Source organism: Thermobia domestica, chromosome 14 (genome assembly GCF_964235325.1).
Source record: "Thermobia domestica chromosome 14, izTheDome1.hap1.1, whole genome shotgun sequence".
Classification (NCBI taxonomy): domain Eukaryota; kingdom Metazoa; phylum Arthropoda; class Insecta; order Zygentoma; family Lepismatidae; genus Thermobia; species Thermobia domestica.
In genome coordinates this window covers 176,999,183-177,021,587 of record NC_137467.1, presented here as the reverse complement: position 1 = coordinate 177,021,587, position 22,405 = coordinate 176,999,183, and the positions used below count along the sequence as shown (strand labels likewise).

General features: G+C 43.3%; 1 protein-coding gene across 1 annotated transcript; it reads left to right on the top strand.

Moving 5' to 3' along the window:
• The first annotated feature begins 15,654 nt into the window (after window positions 1-15,654).
• Window positions 15,655-16,887, top strand: LOC145670121 (uncharacterized). The gene has a single exon (XM_081738490.1). It carries the CDS (start codon window positions 15,655-15,657, stop codon window positions 16,885-16,887), a length of 1,233 nt encoding a protein of 410 aa, XP_081594616.1.
• The last annotated feature ends 5,518 nt before the right edge of the window (window positions 16,888-22,405 follow it).

The following is a 22,405-nucleotide window of genomic DNA, read 5'->3' as shown; positions in this document are numbered from 1 at the left end:
TGTACATCTCTTCCAGTTTGCAGATGACACAGCCTTCCTTGCTCTCGGCAAAACGGTCCATCAATTGAACATAGCACTCCAATCTGCCATCGATATCTTCGTTAGTTGGTGCTCGAAATGGCGATTACGCCTAAATTCTGAGAAGACTCAAGCAATAGTTTTTCTTGACCCTATAAGACGGTCCCGCGTCCATAGAAACCCAACACGCCTGAACCTTACTGTTATTGATACTCCCATCAAACCTACCAAACACGTTAAGTACCTAGGCGTTACATTCGATACTCACCTCACCTGGCGTCCTCACTTAGCGCAGATTATCACTAAAGCCTACAATAGACTGAATCTTCTTCGCCGACTTTCTGGCACAACCTGGGGCCTACGAGCAGATACCATTCTCACAACATATAAGGTGTTCCTACGACCCGTCCTCACCTATGGGTTCACAGCTTGGGTCGCTGCACATTCAACCTTTGACACCAAGCTCCAGATCCTAGAGTGACACGTCCTGCGTATTGCATATCGTATAAAGCTACCCAGCCCTACACAAGATCTGTATGATCGCATCTCCTTTCCTCACATCTTGTACCACATTGAAAAGCTTCGACTTTCCTACATCACCAATAGACTGGCTCAGAAGCATCCCCTTTTCCTCGATATTCTACACAGTGATATCGATTATGCTCCACAACATCCTGTTGGCCACCCGCCACTCTCCCTCCTCTTTACTTTATATCGTTATTCACTCCCACCAAATCATCCAGATCAAGACATCGCAGCTGCCTTTGCCATTCATTCAGATTCGCACTACATCTTCCCATCATACGCAAAGTAATTCATCTCTTCTAACAGGGCTCATTGTGTCTCTCATCATGATCCTGAGCAGCCCCAGGATCGGAAGATAACATGCATTCGTCTAACTAACCCTTCCCTTCACTGTGTTGTGGCGTTCAGTGCACCTCACTCTCATCTCCATCTCATCACCCATCCTAATGATTATGGCTAAAAGCCATAATGTCTATGGTACTTTAATATTATATAATTTATGATCAATAAAGTTAATATAAATTATTAAATCACTTAGACCCTCCCTGCTGCCTCCTTTCCATATTAATATTCCTTCTCTTCCCGAGAAAAGGGCGTAACCCTTGTAAGGGGCTAGCATGCCTTCAGCATGCTAGCATTGTAAAAAAACGATACTACATACCCACTCAGAATTCCGAATCGTTCATCGATTTATAGGTCTGAGTTCGATTTCTAACGCTCTACGAGCATTTACTACTCTTTTTGATCATTTAGGGAGGATTGTTCTGATACAGACAATCGACATCCCCTTGCAGTCCGTATTGCTGACTCAAGTGGGAGCCCGTGGTCATCATCATCATTTTCGTCTCCTCATCTCTTTTGTGGAGGGCCAGTGCTCGCACTGACCGACATCTCCGCGAGGACATATTGCTGCCTCAAGTGAGAGCCACAGTGGGCTTCCTCGATCATCCTCTTCGCCAAAGTCTCTTGCGCCCATTTGGATGGCGTCAGGTGGCCATCCGGGACTACCACAGCAACCTCCTGGGCCGTCTCTGAACCCCACGTCAGTGGGCCAGGGGACTGACCGAAGGCATCCATCTGCTTCCCAAGGCAAAAATTCTGGTAGATCCCGATCACGCACACCGGACAAACATCACACTTCTTCAACTCAGCCACCGTCTAAGCGTCATCATACTGTTAGTGAATCCGAGCAGTCTGTTTCATCCATGAATCTCGACGACGCTAATGAATTTCCGGCAATACTGGATTCTTCCAAACCTCGTCTTCATTCATTCCTGCTTACCAACTTTGATCCCAAATTTGAGAATACCAAGTTGGCTTTCCAACAACTTATAAAATATCTACCACGCGCCTCTGTCGCTCAAATTGTTCATACACGCAATGGGATAATCTTCAAGTCATACGATTCATCATTCTTAACCACTGTACGAAACAAATGCAGTTTCGAAATTTTTGGCATACATGCTGAAATGAAGCGACTTGAGTCAAAGGCGTTTAAACAGGCACCACTTCCACGAAGACCCCCAGCTGTTTCAGTTGTCATAAGGGGGTAGATCCTTCCCTGACAGACGATGAGATTCAGGAAGTTCTCACTCACAAGGGGCACTCTATACTTAAGTGCATACGCATTAAAAACGGCCATGGAGCCACATACATGGTACGAGTCCTTACTAATTCCGAAACCACCATCGATGACTTGCTAACTTATGGCGCTTTCATTTATAAAAGAAAGCATCGCGTCGAGCCATCAAAATCACCTCCACCTTTACCATTGCGATGCGAGCGCTGTCAAGCGTACAATTCCCACCCGACTTCAAAATGTACGCAACCTAGCAAATGTGGATACTGTAGCGGTGCCCACGATACTAAGGCATGCACCAACTTAGCTAAACCACCTAAATGCTCCACATGTCCAGAGCAGCTTCCGACGTATAGTTATCAATGCAAAACGAAACCTACAGCTGAGCCCTCAGCCCGGAACTCACAGTTCCTTTGCGACCTGTTTTACCGCCAACTCAACGCAATGCAAAACATTAATCCTTTTCTTCGACAACACATTCTCGGGGTGGTCAATCACTCTGCTCGCCTGATCTTTAAATGTTCCGTTCAAGCTACCTACTCTGGTCCACACGTGTATTTTCATGTCACTCCATTCGAAGAACATGCCTCCGCAGAAACTTCCAACCCTTCTATTGCACCGTAATCATGGATATTTCGCTCTTATTTGTTAATATTCGATCCCTCGCTACTCATTATACTCTTTTCGAACAGCTTCTCTTAGAAGAATCTATTCAAGCATTCCTCATTAACGAAACTCACCTGACACCAGCTATGTCTTTTAAAATACCTAGATATACATTACTACGTTGTGATTCTACGGTAGCTGCACGCCGAGCAAATGGGGGAGTGGCTGTTGGCTTTCATCCTTCCATTAGTCATCGCCAATACCACCCTGCCTTATATAACATACCGGAGCACCTAATTATCACCCTCTATTTTCACTCCCGTGCGCCCTGGACACCCAATCCCCCTCTCCTTTTTTCAGTATATATCTAATAACTTTAAATATTATATCATTATGGCAGATATTAATATTCATAGCCGTTCAGATAACCAGAAACAACGTTTCCTTAACTTCATCACCAGTCATACCACAGGCCATATCTTTGACATACCAAAACCTACCCGAAATATCACTGAAACCACACCAGACGTAGTGATTTCATCTGTCAACCTTTCCCAACGATGTACTCTCGAGGTACTAGATTCTATTGGTAGCGATCATCTACCCATCAAACTTCACATTGATCAACCACAGCCTCATAGTCCTCGAACCTTACCAGAATCTCGGCGTGTCCCACGTTTTGACCAAGCAAAATGGGAACATTATCGCTCAACAATCACTGCCGATTTAGCCAATCTTGAGCCGCCTACCACATAAGATGATCTGTATAATTGCATTTCTGATATTACCTACTCTATCCGTCATGCGTCCGAACTTCATATACCAACCACTGAAATCTCCCGATTCCAACCACGCCTACCACCAAGTTATCTACCTCTTATACACCGCTCCCGCGCATTTTTCCGAGAGTTTCAGCGCACTGGGAACTTGGAAGCACTGCAACATCATCGCAAACTCCAGCGCACAGTCCGAAACTATGTTAAGGCATATAAACTCCGGACCTGGGTCAAGACTTGCAACACCTTCGCAGAAACTTCGCAACCAACTAAGTACTGGAAACGCTTTAATCTGCTGACGGGCAAGCTTACCAGGACGCCTTATCCATTGCTTATTAATGACTGTCCGCTACAAACAGATGAAGATAAAGCCAACGCTTTTGCCGACCACCTGCAAACTACATTCACTCCTTTTTCACCAGACTTTCCCCGGAGGCATCCCACGGACATCTTGAATCTATCAGCACCTTACTTATAACCGAGTGAAACTCATAGTCTTCCCGACAATAATCCTCTCACCGCTCCTATCTCTACTGACGATATTTCGTCTGTGGTGAATCGCAAGCGTAATACAGCTCCTGGTTTGGATCGGATAACTTATCGTCACATCAAAGAAGCACCATATTGTCTTCTTCTTCTTCTTTCTTATGTCTATACATTTATACTTTACTTTAATGTTTTTGAAACCTAACAAACCTCCGGATTCTGTTGCATCTTACCGTCCAATACAGCTAACCTCCGTATTTAGCAAGATTCTCGAGCGCATCATCGTCGCCAGACTTCATATCCATCTCTCTACCCATAATTTGCTTCCTTTGCATCAGGCTGGATTTAGACCTAATTTTAGCATCAACGATCAACTGCTCAGACTCTTAAATCTCATTACCAATCATTATAATACTGCTCGACCGTCTTGTCTCATTCTTTTCGATCTCGAAAAAACTTTTGATAAAGTTTGGCATTTAGCTCTTCTGTTCAAACTACACCGCTTCCGACTTCCGCTTTCTTATCTCCGATTCATATTTCACTTTCTTTCTAACCGCCTCTCTTATGTAACCATCAATAGCTCCTTCTCTCATCCGATTTTTATTCACTCTGGTGTACCTCAATTCTCTGCTCTTTCACCCCTACTATATCTTCTGTTTGTAGCTGACATGCCGGCACTTCTTCTCAATGTGCACACTTTCCAATATGCTGATGACACTGCTTTTCTCTGTACAGCCCGAACCATTCAACAGATTAACTCCTCTCTCAGCATAGCAATTGACTCCTTCTTTCGATGGTGCAATAAGTGGCGACTTCACATAAACTCCACTAAGAGGCAATCAATTGTCTTGATTCCACCTCGCAAGCGCTCTCGAGTACAGAAAAATCCGAATCTCCTTAACATCAGTGTCGACGGTACACGAATTCAACCCACTAAACAGGTCACTTACCTCGGTCTCACTATCGACCATCATCTAACTTGGCGCCCACAACTTAAAGAAATCACTCGCAAGGCCTATAATCGTTTAAAAGTTCTTAAACGTCTTATAGGTACCACATGGGGATTACAGCCTTCTACAGTCCTCAATACCTACAAGGTATTTTTGCGCCCCGTCTTAACATATGGACATCCCGCCTGGGTAAGTGCATTACCTTACTTCTACAACAAATTAAAAGTGCTCGAACGACATGCTTTTCGTCTAGCATACCGAATCAAGCTTCCGAGTCCAACGCAGGAGTTGTACGACCGCATAAAATTTCCTACCCTACTTCATCACATCGAAAAATTAAGGCTCAGGTTCATAACTACCCGCTTTCAGCAACGGCACCCTCTACTTGTGGACACGATGGATATCTATCGCAACTACGATCTGGGTTATAATTTCATCACCTGTCCTTTATCTCTGCTCTTCTCCCTTTATTTCAAAACTCTTCCACCTGATCACCCCGACCATTTTATCGCATCTGCCTATTCTTCCGATCATCTTCCCCATCATGTTTCACCCACATTTACTGCACTGTAAATCCATTATACTAACAGGGCTTCACATGTCTTCATCACTGTCTAGAGAAGCCCCTGGACAAGAAGATAACCAGCATTCGTCTTTTTAACGAATTGTTTGTGTTTGTCCGGTGAAGTGCACCTCACCATCATCTTTTCCTGCAATTATGATTATGATCACAAGATCATAATGTCTGATGGATACTATAATAAAATGAAATAAAGTTGAAATATAATAAAGTGTTACTTAAATACATGATGTTCCAGTTCTCCTACATCCCATAGACCAGCTCCAATCTCCTTACTACCCCAATACTTTCAGCACTCACCCCGGATAGAGGGCGTAACCCTCGCAAGGGAGCTAGCCTTCGGCTAGCAATTAAAAAAACGATACTACACACATACTGATCCAAGGAGCCTAACTACTCTTGTGTATGTTAATGTGCTAGCTAGGACCAAGTGTAGCATACGCATTTCTGAGCACAGCACACGTACAACACTTAGAGGGTTGACGGAAGTTTTCACTTTCGGAGGGCAAACTTGCTTTTTGAATCTCATTAATAATCTTCTCTTTCATTTTCATCTTCATTTGGGCTTCGGCCCTAGGATTCATCATCACTATGGTGGACTCTCGCAATTCACTTGGACAATCGAATCTTGGTCGACATTCTGGCTTACCTCAAACTCTTCATACTAATCCAAGCACTTCACTATCACAACCGGCATACCGAGGACCATCCACTCGCACCCGGCATTTCTCGTGGGGAAACGAGCCTTTGCCAAACACATCTAAAGATCGGCATCCATCTAACGAGTCTACACAATCTGCGAAACTTATACGGTCCCGTTCACCTCTCGCTTCAATGGATATCGAGGTCGATCCACAGCACAACACTACTGCGGTGTCTTCAAATCTTGTTTCAACACAAGCTAATATCGAACTTCATCACTTCCTTCTTACTGACTACGACGTTAAATACACAAATCCAAAACTGATCTTTCTTCAAATAATGAAGTACGTTCCTCGAGTACGGGACACCCTAGCCCAAATAGTTAAGACCAAAAATGGCTATATTCTTAAATCGAAGGATCCAAATTTTGGAATAACTATACGGAATAAAGCTTCTTACGAAATCTTTGGTAAGAATGCTAAACTGTCGAAACTAACGGACAAACGACAGAAGCAGCCTCCGCCACCTAGAAAACCGCCTTTTCTATCAGTTGTGATCAAAGGTGTTTCACCCGATCTGACAGATGCAGAAATTCAGGAGGAACTTAAACAAGAAGGCATTTCAGTTGACAAATGCATTCGCATAAGAAATAATAATGGCCCGACATATCTAGTCCGCGTTCTGTCACAGCGACAAGACACAATTGATTACTTTCTTCGTTTTGGTGCACCTATATATAAGCGAATCCATCGGGTTGAACCGTCTAAGACTAACGGACCATTACCGATTCGCTGCGAAAAGTGTCAGATATACAATGACCACAATACAGCCAACTGTCCTAATCAACCGAAATGTGGCTATTGTTCGGGGCTCCATGACACCAAAACTTGTCCTAATCTCAAAGGGCCACCTAAATGCAACACATGTGGTAGTGGAATTCATCCCACGTACAGCTACCGTTGCAAAGCTAAACCAGCACCAGCACCTGAACGTCCAGAATTAACTGTGCCATTAAAAACAACAGACACTACAGTTCAATCCAATCAGTCCATATTACCTCCACTCACAGTAGAAGATTTTCTGCGCTTCACCAGTTTAGTTCTTCAAAACATTTTTCCATTCCAGAGAGCCCATATTACGCAACATATCATTTCTGCCGCAAAGTCAATTTTTCACATAAATCTTCATGCGACCTACTCCAACAATTATGCTCACTTCCATGTTTCATCTCTGGAAACTGCAGTCTAAATTCATATATATACTTTTCATTATGAAGATTAGTTTTCTCTTTGTTAATATTCAATCATTTTTTCAACATAGACGTTTATTAGAAGCTCTGTTACTCGAGGAACATATCAATGTATTTGCACTCAATGAAACTGCGTTGAAACCAAATATATTAGCTCGCATTCCTGGATATCTACTACTACGTCATGATTATCATGACCACATGGCTCGTGCCCAAGGTGGAGTCGCAATAGGACATTCTCCAAAATATCCGATTAGAACATATACACCACAAGTTTTCGATAATATCCCGGAATACCTATTTTGTTCCATATACTTCCCATCAATAACCATAAATTTCAGCATAATCTATATTAGACCACGCCAACCTATACCGTTAGAATATTTCAGATACATAGCGAATACCCTTTCCAATATCATTATCATGGCAGATATCAATATCCACAGTCGGAGTGCTCGAGAGAAAGATGAATTTCAACAGTACATTACTCATCATCATCTTTATATCGATGTTCTTCCTAAGCACACCAGGCCTATAAGCCAAACTACACCAGATGTTGTCATTACATTTCTGAATCTCATAAATAAGTGCCAGCTTGAAGTGCTTGATTCTATTGCTAGTGACCATCATCCAGTTAAACTAACGTTAACATATGGACTTCCAGCTCGTCCTGTTATTGCGCCTCGCTCTGTCTTGAGATACGATAAGGCTCATTGGCCTGAATTCCGACAAGAAATTGAGGATATTCTTCATAATGTAACACCACCTACGAATGATATCGACCTCGCTTCTTGTCTCAATACTATAACTACTGCAATACAACATAGCTCTCAACATCACATTCCAATAGAACAAGTTCATCCTTATAAACCGAAATTGCCTCCAAGCTACCTCGCACTTGCACAGAAGGCGCGACAACATCTTCGCGATTATTATCGAACAGGAAACCGTGAATCTCTTCAGCACCACCGTCAATGGCAACGCACAGTTAAGAACTATCTGGATGCATATAAACGCAGGAATTGAATTAAAACCTGTACCAACTTATCTCAGGATGCACATCCTTCTCGATATTGGAAGCGTTTCAATCAACTTTCTGGAAAGAACACCAAAACTACCTATCCTCTCATTGACCATGGCACACCTCTGTTTTCGGATCAAGATAAAGCAAACGCCTTTGCTACTCAGTTACAGTCAGTATTTAATCCCTCTGCCGCTTCCACACGTTCAGAACGGATAAATATATCTAGCATCCCTGCTCTGCAGCCCTCCACAGAGCATGTCATAGATCCGGAACATCCTCTTACAGCACCTATCACCACTGCTGAACTTCACACCGTACTAAAGAGGAAAAAGAATACAGCACGAGGAATTGATAACATCTCTTACTCTCATATCCAAGAAGCTCCACAATCATTACTGGTCCTCCTTGTTGCAATCTTCAATTTCATCATACAAACTGGTTACTATCCACTGGAATGGAAAGTATCGAAGGTCTGCATGTTTCACAAACCAAATAAGCCTATACATTCTGTCAGCTCATATAGACCAATCCAACTTACTTCAGTGTTCAGTAAGCTACTAGAGAAAATTCTCGTGTGCCGGCTTCATTCATATCTGGAAGAACGCAACATACTACCTATTCATCAAGCAGGCTTCAGACCACGTTTCTCAATTAATGACCAATTGCTTCGCCTTAGCACTATAATCACAAACCAGTATAACAAAGCAATCCCATCATGTCTTATACTCATGGATTTAGAAAAGGCTTTTGATAAGGTTTGGTATTATGGACTAATTCAAAAACTTCAGTCATTCAACCTTCCTATGTGCTATTTGAGGCTCATTCATTCTTTTCTTACACATCGTATTGCTTACGTCACTGCTGGTAATGTGCTCTATTGGCCTATATTTCCGTTTACTGGAGTTCCTCAGGGATCAGCTCTTAGCCCTTTACTTTATATACTTTATTCTTCCTACATACCTCCAACTTCGCACAATGTATTTACTTTTCAATATGCGGACGATACGGCAAAACTCTTGGCAAAACTGTACATCAACTTAATACTGCTCTTCAAACTACACTTAATAATTTCATCACCTGGTGTAAGAATTGGCATCTAACTATCAACGAAGAAAAAACACAAGCAATAGTGTTCTTGCCACAAGCTCACCTGGAACGCCCACTTGAAGAGACTAACAGATAAGGCTAAAAATAGATTGAATCTCTTACGCCGACTCACTGGAACAACTTGGGGCCTCAAAGCGGATGTCTTGCTTCACACCTATAAGGCGTTTCTCCGCCCCGTCCTCACTTATGGACATACGGCCTGGTGCAATGCTTCTGCTTCATATTACGAAAAGCTCTCCATACTGGAGAGACACGTGATCCGTCTAGCCTATCGCCTTAAACTACCATATCCCACATGGCTCACCTATGGATACATCTCCTTTCCGAAAATTACTGAACATCTTGCAGAATTACGTATTAGATACGTCAGCTCACGCATATACACAGGTCATCCGCTCTTTTTAGACATCCTTCACTCCGACGCTCTCACCGACTCCACCTTTCGGTACAAACGTTCACCATTAAATATATTTATATCTATATATATCAACAACACGCACCTGACACCGGACGAACGAGAAATCTACGACATTTATTTCATTGGTGATCACATTCCTCATCTTTTTCCATTATTGCACAGAGATCCTCACCATTAACAAGGGCTTCCACCTGTGTTCATCAGTCCCGAGTCGCCCCGGGACAGAAGACTCACTACTGGCGCTTACATCTATTATCGGCGGCACAGGGTCGAACCCTCACGCTCGCCTGCTCCTCTTCCTGTGCGTTGCGAAAATTGCCAAACTTACAGTGATCATAGCACAGCTAGTTGCAAGAATCCACCAGTTTGTGGTTATTGTGCAGGCCCTCATCAAACACGCACTTGTCGGAATCACGAACGGCCACCCGAATGTCCAACCTGCCACGACCAACATCCGGCCTACAGCTATAAGTGCAAGAATAAACCACAGCCTGACCAACAATACCCACAATTAGTAGTTCCAATCCGTATCCCAGACTCTTCACCTCCTCCCAGCCAACAAACTACCGATCCAGTTACCATTCAACAACTCCTTCAATTTTTAACTCTCGCTTTACAGAACATCCATCCCTTTCAGCGCAATCACATTCTACAGCAACTCACCAAGGCCGCTAAATCTGTTTTCAACGTTAACTTCTACGCCACTTAAACGAACAACTACGTCCATTTCCATACATCTCCACAAGAAACATCCGTTTAACTCTGTACATTATGGATTTAGTCTTTCTCTTCCTTAATATCCGCTCTCTACCCAAGAATAAAACTCTATTTGAAGCACTTTTACTTGAAGAACACGTCTCAGCCTTTTTGTTGAACGAGACATTTCTAACGAAAACCACCTCATGTAACATTCCTCGTTATACGCTTGTACGTCACGACAACACAGCACCAGCATTACGGGCAAATGGAGGCGTAGCAATCGGTTTTCGAAATCACATACCTCATCGCAATCACATTTGTTCCATTCCTCACCTCCCAGAGCATATAATCACTACCTTATATTTCAAGTCTATCATGATCACCTTCGCTACTATTTACGTTCGCCCAGGTCATCCTATTCCACTCGCATTTTTTAGTCACATATCTCACACCTATAAAAATTATATCATCCTTGCTGACATAAACTATCATAGTCGCACTCCTGCTGAACGCATACAATTCTCAGATCATATAACCACTCACACCACTGGCATTCTCCACATTCCTCCGACTCCTACTAGACCTGTATCAAATACCACACCTTGATATTGCTATCACTTCAAATACACTTGCTGCTAAGATCACCCTTACAGTTCTGGACCTACTCGATAGTGATCATGCCCCGATCAAGCTCTCATATCATATGGGCAATGCTCGACCTCACGATGCACCTCCGCCAATTCAAATTCCACGTTTCGACAAAGCTGATTGGGATCATTATCGCAACTATCTTACCACTGACGTAGCTCATTTGCACCCTCCCACTTCATCAGATGAGCTTTACACACATATTGAAACGATCACTTCAGAAATCACCTATGCATCAGAACTGTTCATTCCCACCACCAGCTCCACCCCTTATCAGCCTAAATTACCTCCGCATTACCTCACTCACATCAAACGTTCCCGGCAAGCTTATCGGGAATACATAAGAACACAAAACCCCGAAGCTCTTCAACTTCACCATCAACTGCAACGTTCAGTCAAAAACTACATTCAAGCATACAAACGCCGTCAATGGATCAAAGCCTGTAATAACCTTACTGACAATGCACACCCTTCACGTTATTGGAAACGTCTCAACGCACTCTGTGGCAAGTACAGCAAAACCCCATACCCTCTCATCATCGACAACAGTCACGCACCATCTGACCAAGCTAAAGCAAACGCCTTTGCTGACTATCTACAAGACATCTTCACACCATCCCGTCATGACCACATTTTTGCTCATCCAGTCGATCATGTCAACACCGCACATCCTATCCTTCAACCAAATCTTAATCATATTTTGGCGGAGCATGAACTCACAGCTCCAATCACTGTTACAGACATCACCACAGTCGTGCAGCATAAACGAAACTCTGCTCCTGGTTTTGATTCCATCACATATCGTCATATCAAAGAAAGTCCTATTTCTCTACTTCTTCTTCTAGCCTCTATTTACACTTTTATTCTCAGAACTGGCTTTTTCCCCGCTGAATGGAAGATGTCCAAAACCCTCATGTTTCTGAAACCAAACAAACCTCCTAGCGCAGTCTCTTCCTACCGACCTATACAACTTACTTCCACTTTCAGCAAAATTCTTGAGCGCATCCTTGTCAACAGACTTCATCCATACCTCCATGCACGTAATCTCATTCCTTCTTTTCAAGCCGGATTCCGCCCGTCTTATTCCATTAACGATCAGCTTCAACGTCTAACAACTCTCATTACAAATCACTATAATTCCGTTCGTCCATCCTGACTTGTTCTGTTCGACCTAGAAAAAGCGTTCGATAAAGTCTGGTACCTTGCACTTATTTTCAAACTCATCAAGCTTAAATTGCCCATGTCTTACATTCGCTTCATTTTTCACTTCTTGGCATGCCGTATCACATATGTTAATATAAACAACCATCTATCACATCCTATCTTCCTAAATTCTGGTGTCCCACAAGGCTCAGCTCTGTCCCCTTTACTGTATTTACTGTTTGTTTCAGATTTTCCTTCTCTTCCAGACGACGTGTACACTTTCCAGTATGCAGATGATACAGCCTTCCTTGCCCTTGGTCGCACCATCAACCATATCAACCTCATCTTACAAGAATCTATGAATCGTTTTTCACACTGGTGTCATAAATGGCACCTCACCATAAATGCTTCGAAAACACAGGCCATAATATTTCTGCCGCCACGCAAACACTCCAAGACCCACAGAAATCCATCACTTCTTTCTCTAAAAATTCAAGATACAGCGATCCGTCCATCCAAAACTGTTACTTACCTTGGTATCGTTTTTGACCACCATCTCACCTGGCTTCCTCATCTTAATTACATCAAAACCAAAGTATATAATCGTCTGAATTTCCTTAAACGTCTCACTGGCACTACCTGGGGCCCCACCTCAACCATGGTTCTCAACACATATAAAGCATTTCTCCGCCCTGTCCTTACATATGGTTTCACCGCTTGGCTCTTAGCTCCTACCGCGTACTACTACAAACTTGCAACATTTGAACGTCATGCCTTCCGCGTTGCCTACCGCATTTCTCTTCCCAGTCCGACTAGATACCTATATTCACTCATTACTTTCCCTACATTACTTTACCACCTCGAATCTCTTCGCCTCAAGTTCATCACTGTCCGATATATGCAGCAGCAACCACTTCTCCTCGCCACTATGCACTACCTTGCCAATTCATCTGCTCGCCCTCGATATTACCATCTCCCTCTCAATTTGCTGTTTACATTATACTGTTATACCTTGCCACCAAATCATCCCGACCTAGAACTATTGCAGGATCATCGATTGCATGTCCATCTTCCTCATATTTTTCCCTCGCATCAAGCACAGTGATTTCCCTTTGTACCTAACAGGGCCTCCCTCGTCTTCATTGGCCTAGCGTCGCCCCTAGGCAGAAGATAACCCGCATTTGTTCTGCTAAGATTCCCTACGTGTTGTGGCGTCATCTGCACTCATTTCATCCCTCATGATCATCTCTGCAAATAACATACATTTAATCAACTTGTTCTGTAATCTATAATGTATGTATGGTATGTTTTTTTCCTATGTCTTGTATACCCTTTGCCTCACTGATGATTATGGTCGCAAAGACCATAATGACCTGACATCTGTAGTAATTGTTAAATAAAGTCTCATAGCCCAACGCCCGTCATTCCACATCCATATAATTCCTATGCAACCCTTCCCTTAAAGATGGTGTAGCCCTCTACAGGGTAGCTAGCCTGCGGGCTAGCATTAAAAAAAACGCTTTTGCAATAATGCACGATCTCAAGGCGGTGCTGCAATCGGATAAAAAAACGATACTACATACTTTTCCAGAGGTTCTGCCTCTGAAGCGCCACCTACCTAGAACGGTGACGAGTTTTGTAGTAAACCTTCCTACTCCTGATCCTGGACTTTTCTCCGCGTTTTTACAGGACACTGTTCATCAGACTTATCTCAGCCAAGGGTGTAAAGTGTCACTGCATTAATAGGGGAACTGTCTTACCTGGACTACTATCCAAACGGGTAGTCCCACCTTGAGATCACTCACACATCTCATCATACACTAGTCTCACTAGCTTTTGCATCTGGGCAGTTGCCCATCGGACGGACTTTTAAGATGGCGGATTCACGCACCACCTCAGGCAAACGCTCGAACAGCCGGCATATGTCTCTTCCTTCTGTCGTCGACGAACCTCCTGTGTGTCTCACGAAGGTGAGGCCACGGAAGGGATCGTCAAAGGCGCAGACAAACGCTACAACAGTTCGCACACGAAGAGACTCTCATACTTCAGTTGCATCTATTGAATCCACAACCTCCGTCCGCTCCAGGTCACCTCAATCTAAAGACAGCTATGCTGCACGTCTTCAGGATTCACCTCCAAAGAAAAAACATCACCACGAAGATTCCGCTAGTGACACTATGGATATAGGAGCATCAACATCGTCCACTTCACCTATCTCATCAACCTTTTCCATACTACTTCGAAATTACGATAGTAAGTTTTCCAACGAGAAGTGTGTCTCACTTCAATTACGGAAATATCTACCACGTGCTGCTCTCAAAGAAATAGTTCATACCCGGAATGGTTACATTCTCAAGACAGCAGACCCAGATCTTTACACCACTATTCGTAACAAAGTACCACTCGATACTTTTGGCGCAAACGCTGAGATCACTCGCCTTTCCGATTCAGCACGCAAACAACCACCTCCACCCCGACGGCCCTCACTTCTCTCTGTGGTTATCCGCGGAGTAGATCCGTCATAGACAGACGATGAAATCCATGAGGAACTGAAACTCGATGGTTACACCGTTACTAAAGTTCTTAGGATTCGTAACGACCGTGGGCCCACCTACATGGTCCGAATTCTTACACCTCATCAGGAGACTATAGACGATCTCCTTGCACATGGGGCATCCATCTATAATCGAAAACATAGAGTCGAACCATCACGATTGTTAGCACCATTGCCAGTCCGCTGTGAACGCTGTCAGGAATATAATACACATACCACTTCTGAATGTAAAAACAATTATAAGTGCGGGTACTGTGCAGGACCCCATTCAACACGGCTCTGTACCAATTTACACCAACCAGCGAAGTGCTCCACATGTCCCGATAACCACCCCACTTATAGTTATAAGTGTAAAGCAAAGCCGGAACCAACACCAGCCCATCCTGAACTTGTTGTACCACTCCGTACAGCACCTGCCGCCCCTTCAACTCCGCCTGCTACTGACGCTCCTGTCACCTTAAACCAACTGCTCACATTTTTTACTCTGGCACTCCAAAATATTCACCCTTTCATACGGCCACACATTCTACAGCAAATTACTCTAGCAGCTAAATCAACATTTCATATCAATTTCACAGCTACTTATTCTGGTAATACAGTACACTTTCATGCATCTCCAAACACTCAGCTCGGATAATCACCCTTACATTATGGCTTTAAACTTTCTGTACTTGAATATCAGATCATTCTCTACTAATAAACTCCTGTTTGAAACTCTACTTCTGGAGGAACATATCACAGTTTTTCTGTTAAACGAAACATTTTTGACAAAGAGAACTCCATGTCGCATACCTGGCTACACCATTCTTAGGGCAGACAGTCACCTTCCAGCACAACGAGCGAATGGAGGCGTAGCGATTGGTTTCTCTCCGCATCTCCCCTATCGTCAGCACGATTGTCCCATCAATATGTTACCTGAACATCTCATCAGCACTCTATACTTCAAATCTCTCAGCATCACATTTGCAACCATTTACGTACGTCCTGGTCACTCTCCTACGACTCAGTTTGTTCAATATATTTCAAACACTTACCGTCACTATATTATCATGGCCGATTTTAATCTGCACAGTCGCTCCCAACTAGATCGTATGAATTTCGAAACGTTTATAACTACGCACACAACTGGGATCATACATCCACTCCCAAAGCCTACTCGGCCCATTTCCAACACAACACCGGACATTGTCATCACCTCAGCAAATATTTCCACCCATAGTCTCATCACTGTTCTCGATACAATAGGTAGCGATCACGCTCCTGTTCAATTTACCCTTCAGTTACAAGCCACTGCATCACCTCGCTCGCAATTGCCTTCTCGCCTATGTTACCGCTTCGACAAAGCAAACTGGACTCATTATCGCAGCTATCTGACTCAACATAAAGCACACCTGACATCACCCACTACTGAAGATGAACTTTACGCTACAATGGATACTATTACAACTACCATCCAGGATGCCAGTAAACTCTCTATCCCAACTAGTAAAAGCATTCCATACCAACCACGTCTACCACCACACTATGTGACTATGATATCCCGCTCCCGCAAACTTTTCCGAGATTACCTTCGTACCGGAAACCCTGAAGCTTTACATCATCATAAACAAATGCAACGTACAGTGCACAACTACATCAAAGCGTACAAACTCAGATGCTGGGTTAAAACCTGCAATAACCTATCAAACACCAGTCATCCAACAAAGTACTGGAAAAGGTTCAATGCTTTATGCGGCAAGTCCAGTAGCACTCCATACCTCATACTGATTGGAAACTCCGCTGCTCCTACAGACACAGACACAGCAAATGCTTTTGCCGATCACCTCCAGACAATTTTCACTCCCCCCCTTCTGAGGAACGGCCACACATTGCTGATCGGGTAAACCCATCAACTCCATTCTTACAGCCTAGTCATCTGCATATTCTCAATCCCAATCAACCTGTTACCGCACCCATCACCGTCACGGAGATCACCGATACCATACGATATAAACGAAATACAGCACCAGGTCTCGATAATATAACGTATCGCCAGATCCGGGAATGTCCTTTTGCACTACTACATCTTCTTGCAAACGTTTTCACTTTCATTCTGCGCACTGGATACTTCCCTATGCCTTGGAAGACTTCAAAAACGCTCATGTTTCCGAAACCACACAAACCACCTCATGAACTATCTTCTTACAGGCCGATTCAACTCACAACAACCTTTAGCAAAATTCTTGAGCGCATTCTTGTTAAACGCCTCCATAACTATCTCTTAGACAGAAACATCCTACCTCTCAGCCAAGCGGGTTTCCGCCCTTCATTTTCTATAAATGACCAAGTCTTACGCCTCACAAGCCTAATTAGTACACACTATAATTCAGTGCATCCATCATGCCTCGTCCTCTTCGTCTTGGAAAAAGCATTTGATAAAGTGTGGCATATTGGACTTATTTATAAGCTTATTAGACTTCAGCTACCTACCGCCTACATAGTCTCATCTTTAACTTTCTCTCCGGCCGTCTTACATACGTCGCCATCCGAAATTGCCTATCGCATCCGATCTTCTTACTCTCAGGAGTCCCTCAAGGTTCCGCTCTCTCACCTCTATTGTACATCCTATTTGTAGCTGATATGCCACGCCTTCCAAATTTCGTTCATGCCTTCCAGTATGCAGACGACACCGCTTTCCTCGCATTAGGCACATCCATTCAACATATTAACGGCATCCTACAAACCGCCATAGATAACTTTTGCCGCTGGTGTCAACACTGGAAATTTAAAATTAATGCTACAAAGACACAAGCCATCGTTTTCATCCCGAAGAAGAAAACATCTAAAGTACGCAGAAATCGCCGTTGTCTCTCCTTACATGTTGACCATGTTCCGTTGCAAGCTACCAGGACAGTAACCTATTTAGGCATCACTTTTGACAGTCACCTTACATGGATGCACCATCTTAAAACGATAACGACAAAGGCTTACAATAGACTAAACTTGCTTAAACGTCTAGTGGGTAAGACTTTGGGTCTAACACCTTCTACTGTCTTAAACACCTACAAGGTTTTTTCTGCGTCCTACCTTAACTTATGGCTTCACAGCCTGGATCGCTGCTTCCGACACATTCTACAATAAACTACTTGTCCTTGAATGACACGCCTTCCGGATAGCTTTTCGTATAGTATTGCCTAGCCCAACACGTGATCTCTATTCCCGTATCTCATTCCCAACGTTGCAATATTACCTTGAAATTCTCCGACTCTCCTACATCCGTAGCCGCTTTCAAGCTCATCATCCCCTTCTCTTTGACACAATGCAATATTTAACATTACATACCACACCTTCACGATATGTACACACTCCCTTATCCCTTCTTTTCACACTATATCATTACACACTTCCACCCGATGATCCCTCACTTTTGCTTATCAATGATTACATCACTCATGTTCATCGTCCTCTCATATTCCCATCATTTCATGCACAGTGATTTCCTCTGTCTACTAACTTGGGTTCCCAACGTCTTTCATCATAGCCTAGAGTCCCCCTAGGCAAGAAGATAACCGCATTCGTCTGCTAACATTACATCCTTTGTGTTGTCCTGTGCATCGCATCTCACTTCATCCTTCACTCCCATCAACAAATAATTACAGACTCATATATTAAGATATATATTTTCTCTAATTGTCTTTATTTCAAATTTGTCTCTTTTCACCTGTTCTAGATGTTTCATATTATGTTTCTTATTATGTATGTTTCTCCGTGACTATCCTATATACTGAAAACATCATTTTCATTCTTTTTATTATTATTTTTTTTCTGCAATTCCTAACAACTGCTTGACTGTATGTATTAATCTGTATCACTGTATTAACTGTTTGTCAATTGTGATCATTCCTTATCCACGCCAAATGTTAGGGAACGCAAAGTTCCTTAAGTCCAGCAATTAAATGAATAAAGATATAATACAGCACTTAGACCGTCGATAGACCTTGAAACCTAAGTCTTCCCACACCACTTCCCTAAAACAGGGCGTAACCCTATAAAAGGTAGCTAGCCTTGGCTAGCATTGAAAAAAAACGATACTAGACATCATACTTTCCCAGAGCTTTGCTCTGAAGTGCCACTAAGAGAATAGTGACGAGTTTTGCTGCTCCTGAGCTCTTTCTCTGTCTCTTTTGTGCGAACCGTCTGTCAGACTGATCAAGCCAAGGGCAGGCCGGTTCTACAGATCGACGCAGGGGACCTGCTCCCCCTGGACCACTATCCGAACGGAGCCTGAACATCAATACACTTCTTCATTGTCATTCTCATTACACACGGTTACATACAGAACAGCGAAGGCTTCTGCCAGCAATTGGCCTTTACGATGACCGAGCCAGGATCAGTCAGTGGACCACCTCTGGAATGTCGCCATGTAGGATTACCGCCAGTCTTCGCTAGCCCATCTGCTCCTTCCACGAAGGTGGAGAAGCGGAAGGACTATGTTGAAAGACACCGACGAGCTTAAGAACACTCGACTGCCTCTACTGTTTCAACCGCTTCTAACAGATCTCGATCCAGGTCTCCACGGAGCCAAGCTAGATATTCTGATAGGGTCAAGAACTCGCCTCCCGCTAAGAAACACCATGTCGATAACACTTCATCCGACATGGAAGCCGAAGTTACAACTGCTCGCCGGCCATCATCGTCATCTGATCCTGCTTCTTCACCACTTCATTGCTTCTTACTTCAAAACTTTGACGCCAAGTTCACTAACGAAAAGTTCATCATTCTCCAGCTACGTAAATACCTTCCCAGTATTCCCATTACAGAAGTTGTCAAAACACGCAACGGCTTCATTTTCAAATCCACCGATGCCAGTTTTCTAACTACCGTTCGTAATAAGGCATCGTTTGAGATATTCGGCAAAAATTCCACCCTGGTTTCTCTGAACACCGCTCGCCGTAAGCAAGCTATTCCACCTAAACGTCCACCGCTGCTATCTGTGGTCATCCGAGGAGTTGATCCCTCGTATTCTGACGAAGAAATACTAGAGGAGTTACAACAAGAAGGGCACACCATTGACAGAGTAATTCGGATCCGTAACAATACTGGCCCCACTTATATTGTACGAGTGCTAACTATGTCTCAGGATACTATTGACTCTCTACTCACTCATGGGGCATTCATTTACAGACGGAAACATAGAGTTGAGCCTTATCGATCTTCACCGCCTCTACCACTCCGTTGCGAAAAGTGCCAGACATACAACAGTCATGCAACAGTAAATTGCACAAACACCACAGTTTGTGGGTATTGCTCTGGACCGCATCTCACTCGAGCTTGTCCAAACATGCAGCTTCCACCTCAATGCTCCACTTGCACAGAACGCCATCCAGCCTACAGTTATAAATGTAAACGCAAACCATCACCCGACGAAGCACATCCAGAGCTCGTAGTTCCGTTACGCACTCAGTTTACTTCCACCAACACCGAAATTACAGTCAATGATCCAGTTACCGTTGGAAAATTGCTAGAATTTATCACCCTTGCATTGCAAAACATGCATCCTTTTCATCGTCCACACATCCTTCAACAGCTCACTCTAGCCGCCAGATCGACCTTTAATGTAGCTCTTTATGCCACATACTCTAACAATTTTGTTCATATTCACACTACTGCACTTGAAACACCAGTGTAACGTTTTGCTAATCATGGATTTAGGTTTTCTGTTATTGAATATCCGCTCTCTTCCAAAAAAAACAAAATCCTTTTCCAGGCACTTTTACTTGAAGAACATATCACCGCATTTCTCTTGAACGAAACTTTCCTCACTCCATCCATACAGTGTAGAATTCCAAATTTCACTTTACTACGACATGATAACCTTTTACCTGCGTTACGGCAAACGGCGGAGCGGCCATAGGTTTCCAGCATCATCTTCCTTTCAGACAACATACTAGTCCTGTACTAAACATTCCTGAATATGTTATTGCTACTCTCTACTTTAAATCTATTACTATCACTCTTGTTACTTGTACTACTTGCCCGGCGTACCCATACCATACGATTTCTTCTCCCATATCTCCAACACCTATAGACATTTCATCATTCTCGCAGATATTAATATGCACAGTCGCACTGATCAGGAACGTACACACTTTGAAGATTTCATATTGACCAACACCACAGGTGTTTTACTTGATTTACCTTTACCAACTCGCCCAGCTTCTAATACTACACCCGATGTAGCAATCACTTCCAATACGATAGTTACGCAATGCACAGTTACAGTCCTGGACTTGCTTGGCAGTGATCACGCTCCAATTAAACTTACTTACCATACTGGTCTTGCTCACTCGCCACCATATCACTCACTTACCACTTCCGACGAACTTACTACCCAGGTTGATACTATAACCACCGCTATTCAACAGGCCTCCACACTTTACATTCCACAAACTGAGTCCATACCTTTTCGGCCTAAATTACCACCTCAATACCTTGCTATGGTACGTCGTTCACGCCAATGCTATCGGGAATATCTTCACACTAAAAATCCTGCTACGTTACGTCTTCATCACCAACTCCAACGATCCGTTCGCAATTACATTACCGCCTACAAGAAACGTCAATGGATTAAGACATGTAATCACCTTGCTGACACAGCCATCCCACGTTATACTGGAAACGTTTTAATGCACTATGTGGCAAGTTCACTAAGACACCTTATCCAATTCTTATCAATAATACACCTGCCCATTCTGATCAAGCCAAAGCCAACGCTTTCGCTTCTCATCTTCAATCTATCTTTACACCACCAGCATCAGGTTCTACCATTCGCCCTCATCCTGCCGATACGGTTAATACTCAGTCTCCACATCTCCAACCTGCTGATACTCATACACTACCTACTCACGCACTCACCACTCCCATTACAGTAGAGGAGATTACTTCTGTTGTTCAGCGGAAACGCAATACCGCTCCAGGTCTTGATGGTATTACCTACCGCCATGTAAAAGAAAGTCCCCATTCCCTACTCACTCTTCTTTCATTGATCTACACCTTCATACTTCTCACTGGCTTTTATCCGCTAGACTGGAAAGTCTCCAAAACTCTTATGTTTCCCAAGCCGAATAAACCGCCGTCTGATATTTCATCCTACAGACCAATACAGTTAACATCAACCTTCAGTAAGATTTTTGAAAGGATTCTTGTTAAACGTCTACATCCATACTTAGCCTCTCGAAACATAATCCCCACTCATCAGGCGGGATTCCGTCCTTCGTACTCCATAAATGACCAATTACTTCGTCTTACTACACTCATTACCAACCACTATAACTCTGTTTACCCATCTTGTCTCATTCTATTTGATTTAGAGAAAGCATTTGATAAAATCTGGCATATAGCTCTAATCTACAAACTTATCCA

Excerpts from the sequence above, each read along its gene's own strand:
- LOC145670121 (XM_081738490.1), top strand. The coding sequence starts at position 15,655 with ATGGCTTTAAACTTTCTGTACTTGAATATCAGATCATTCTCTACTAAT.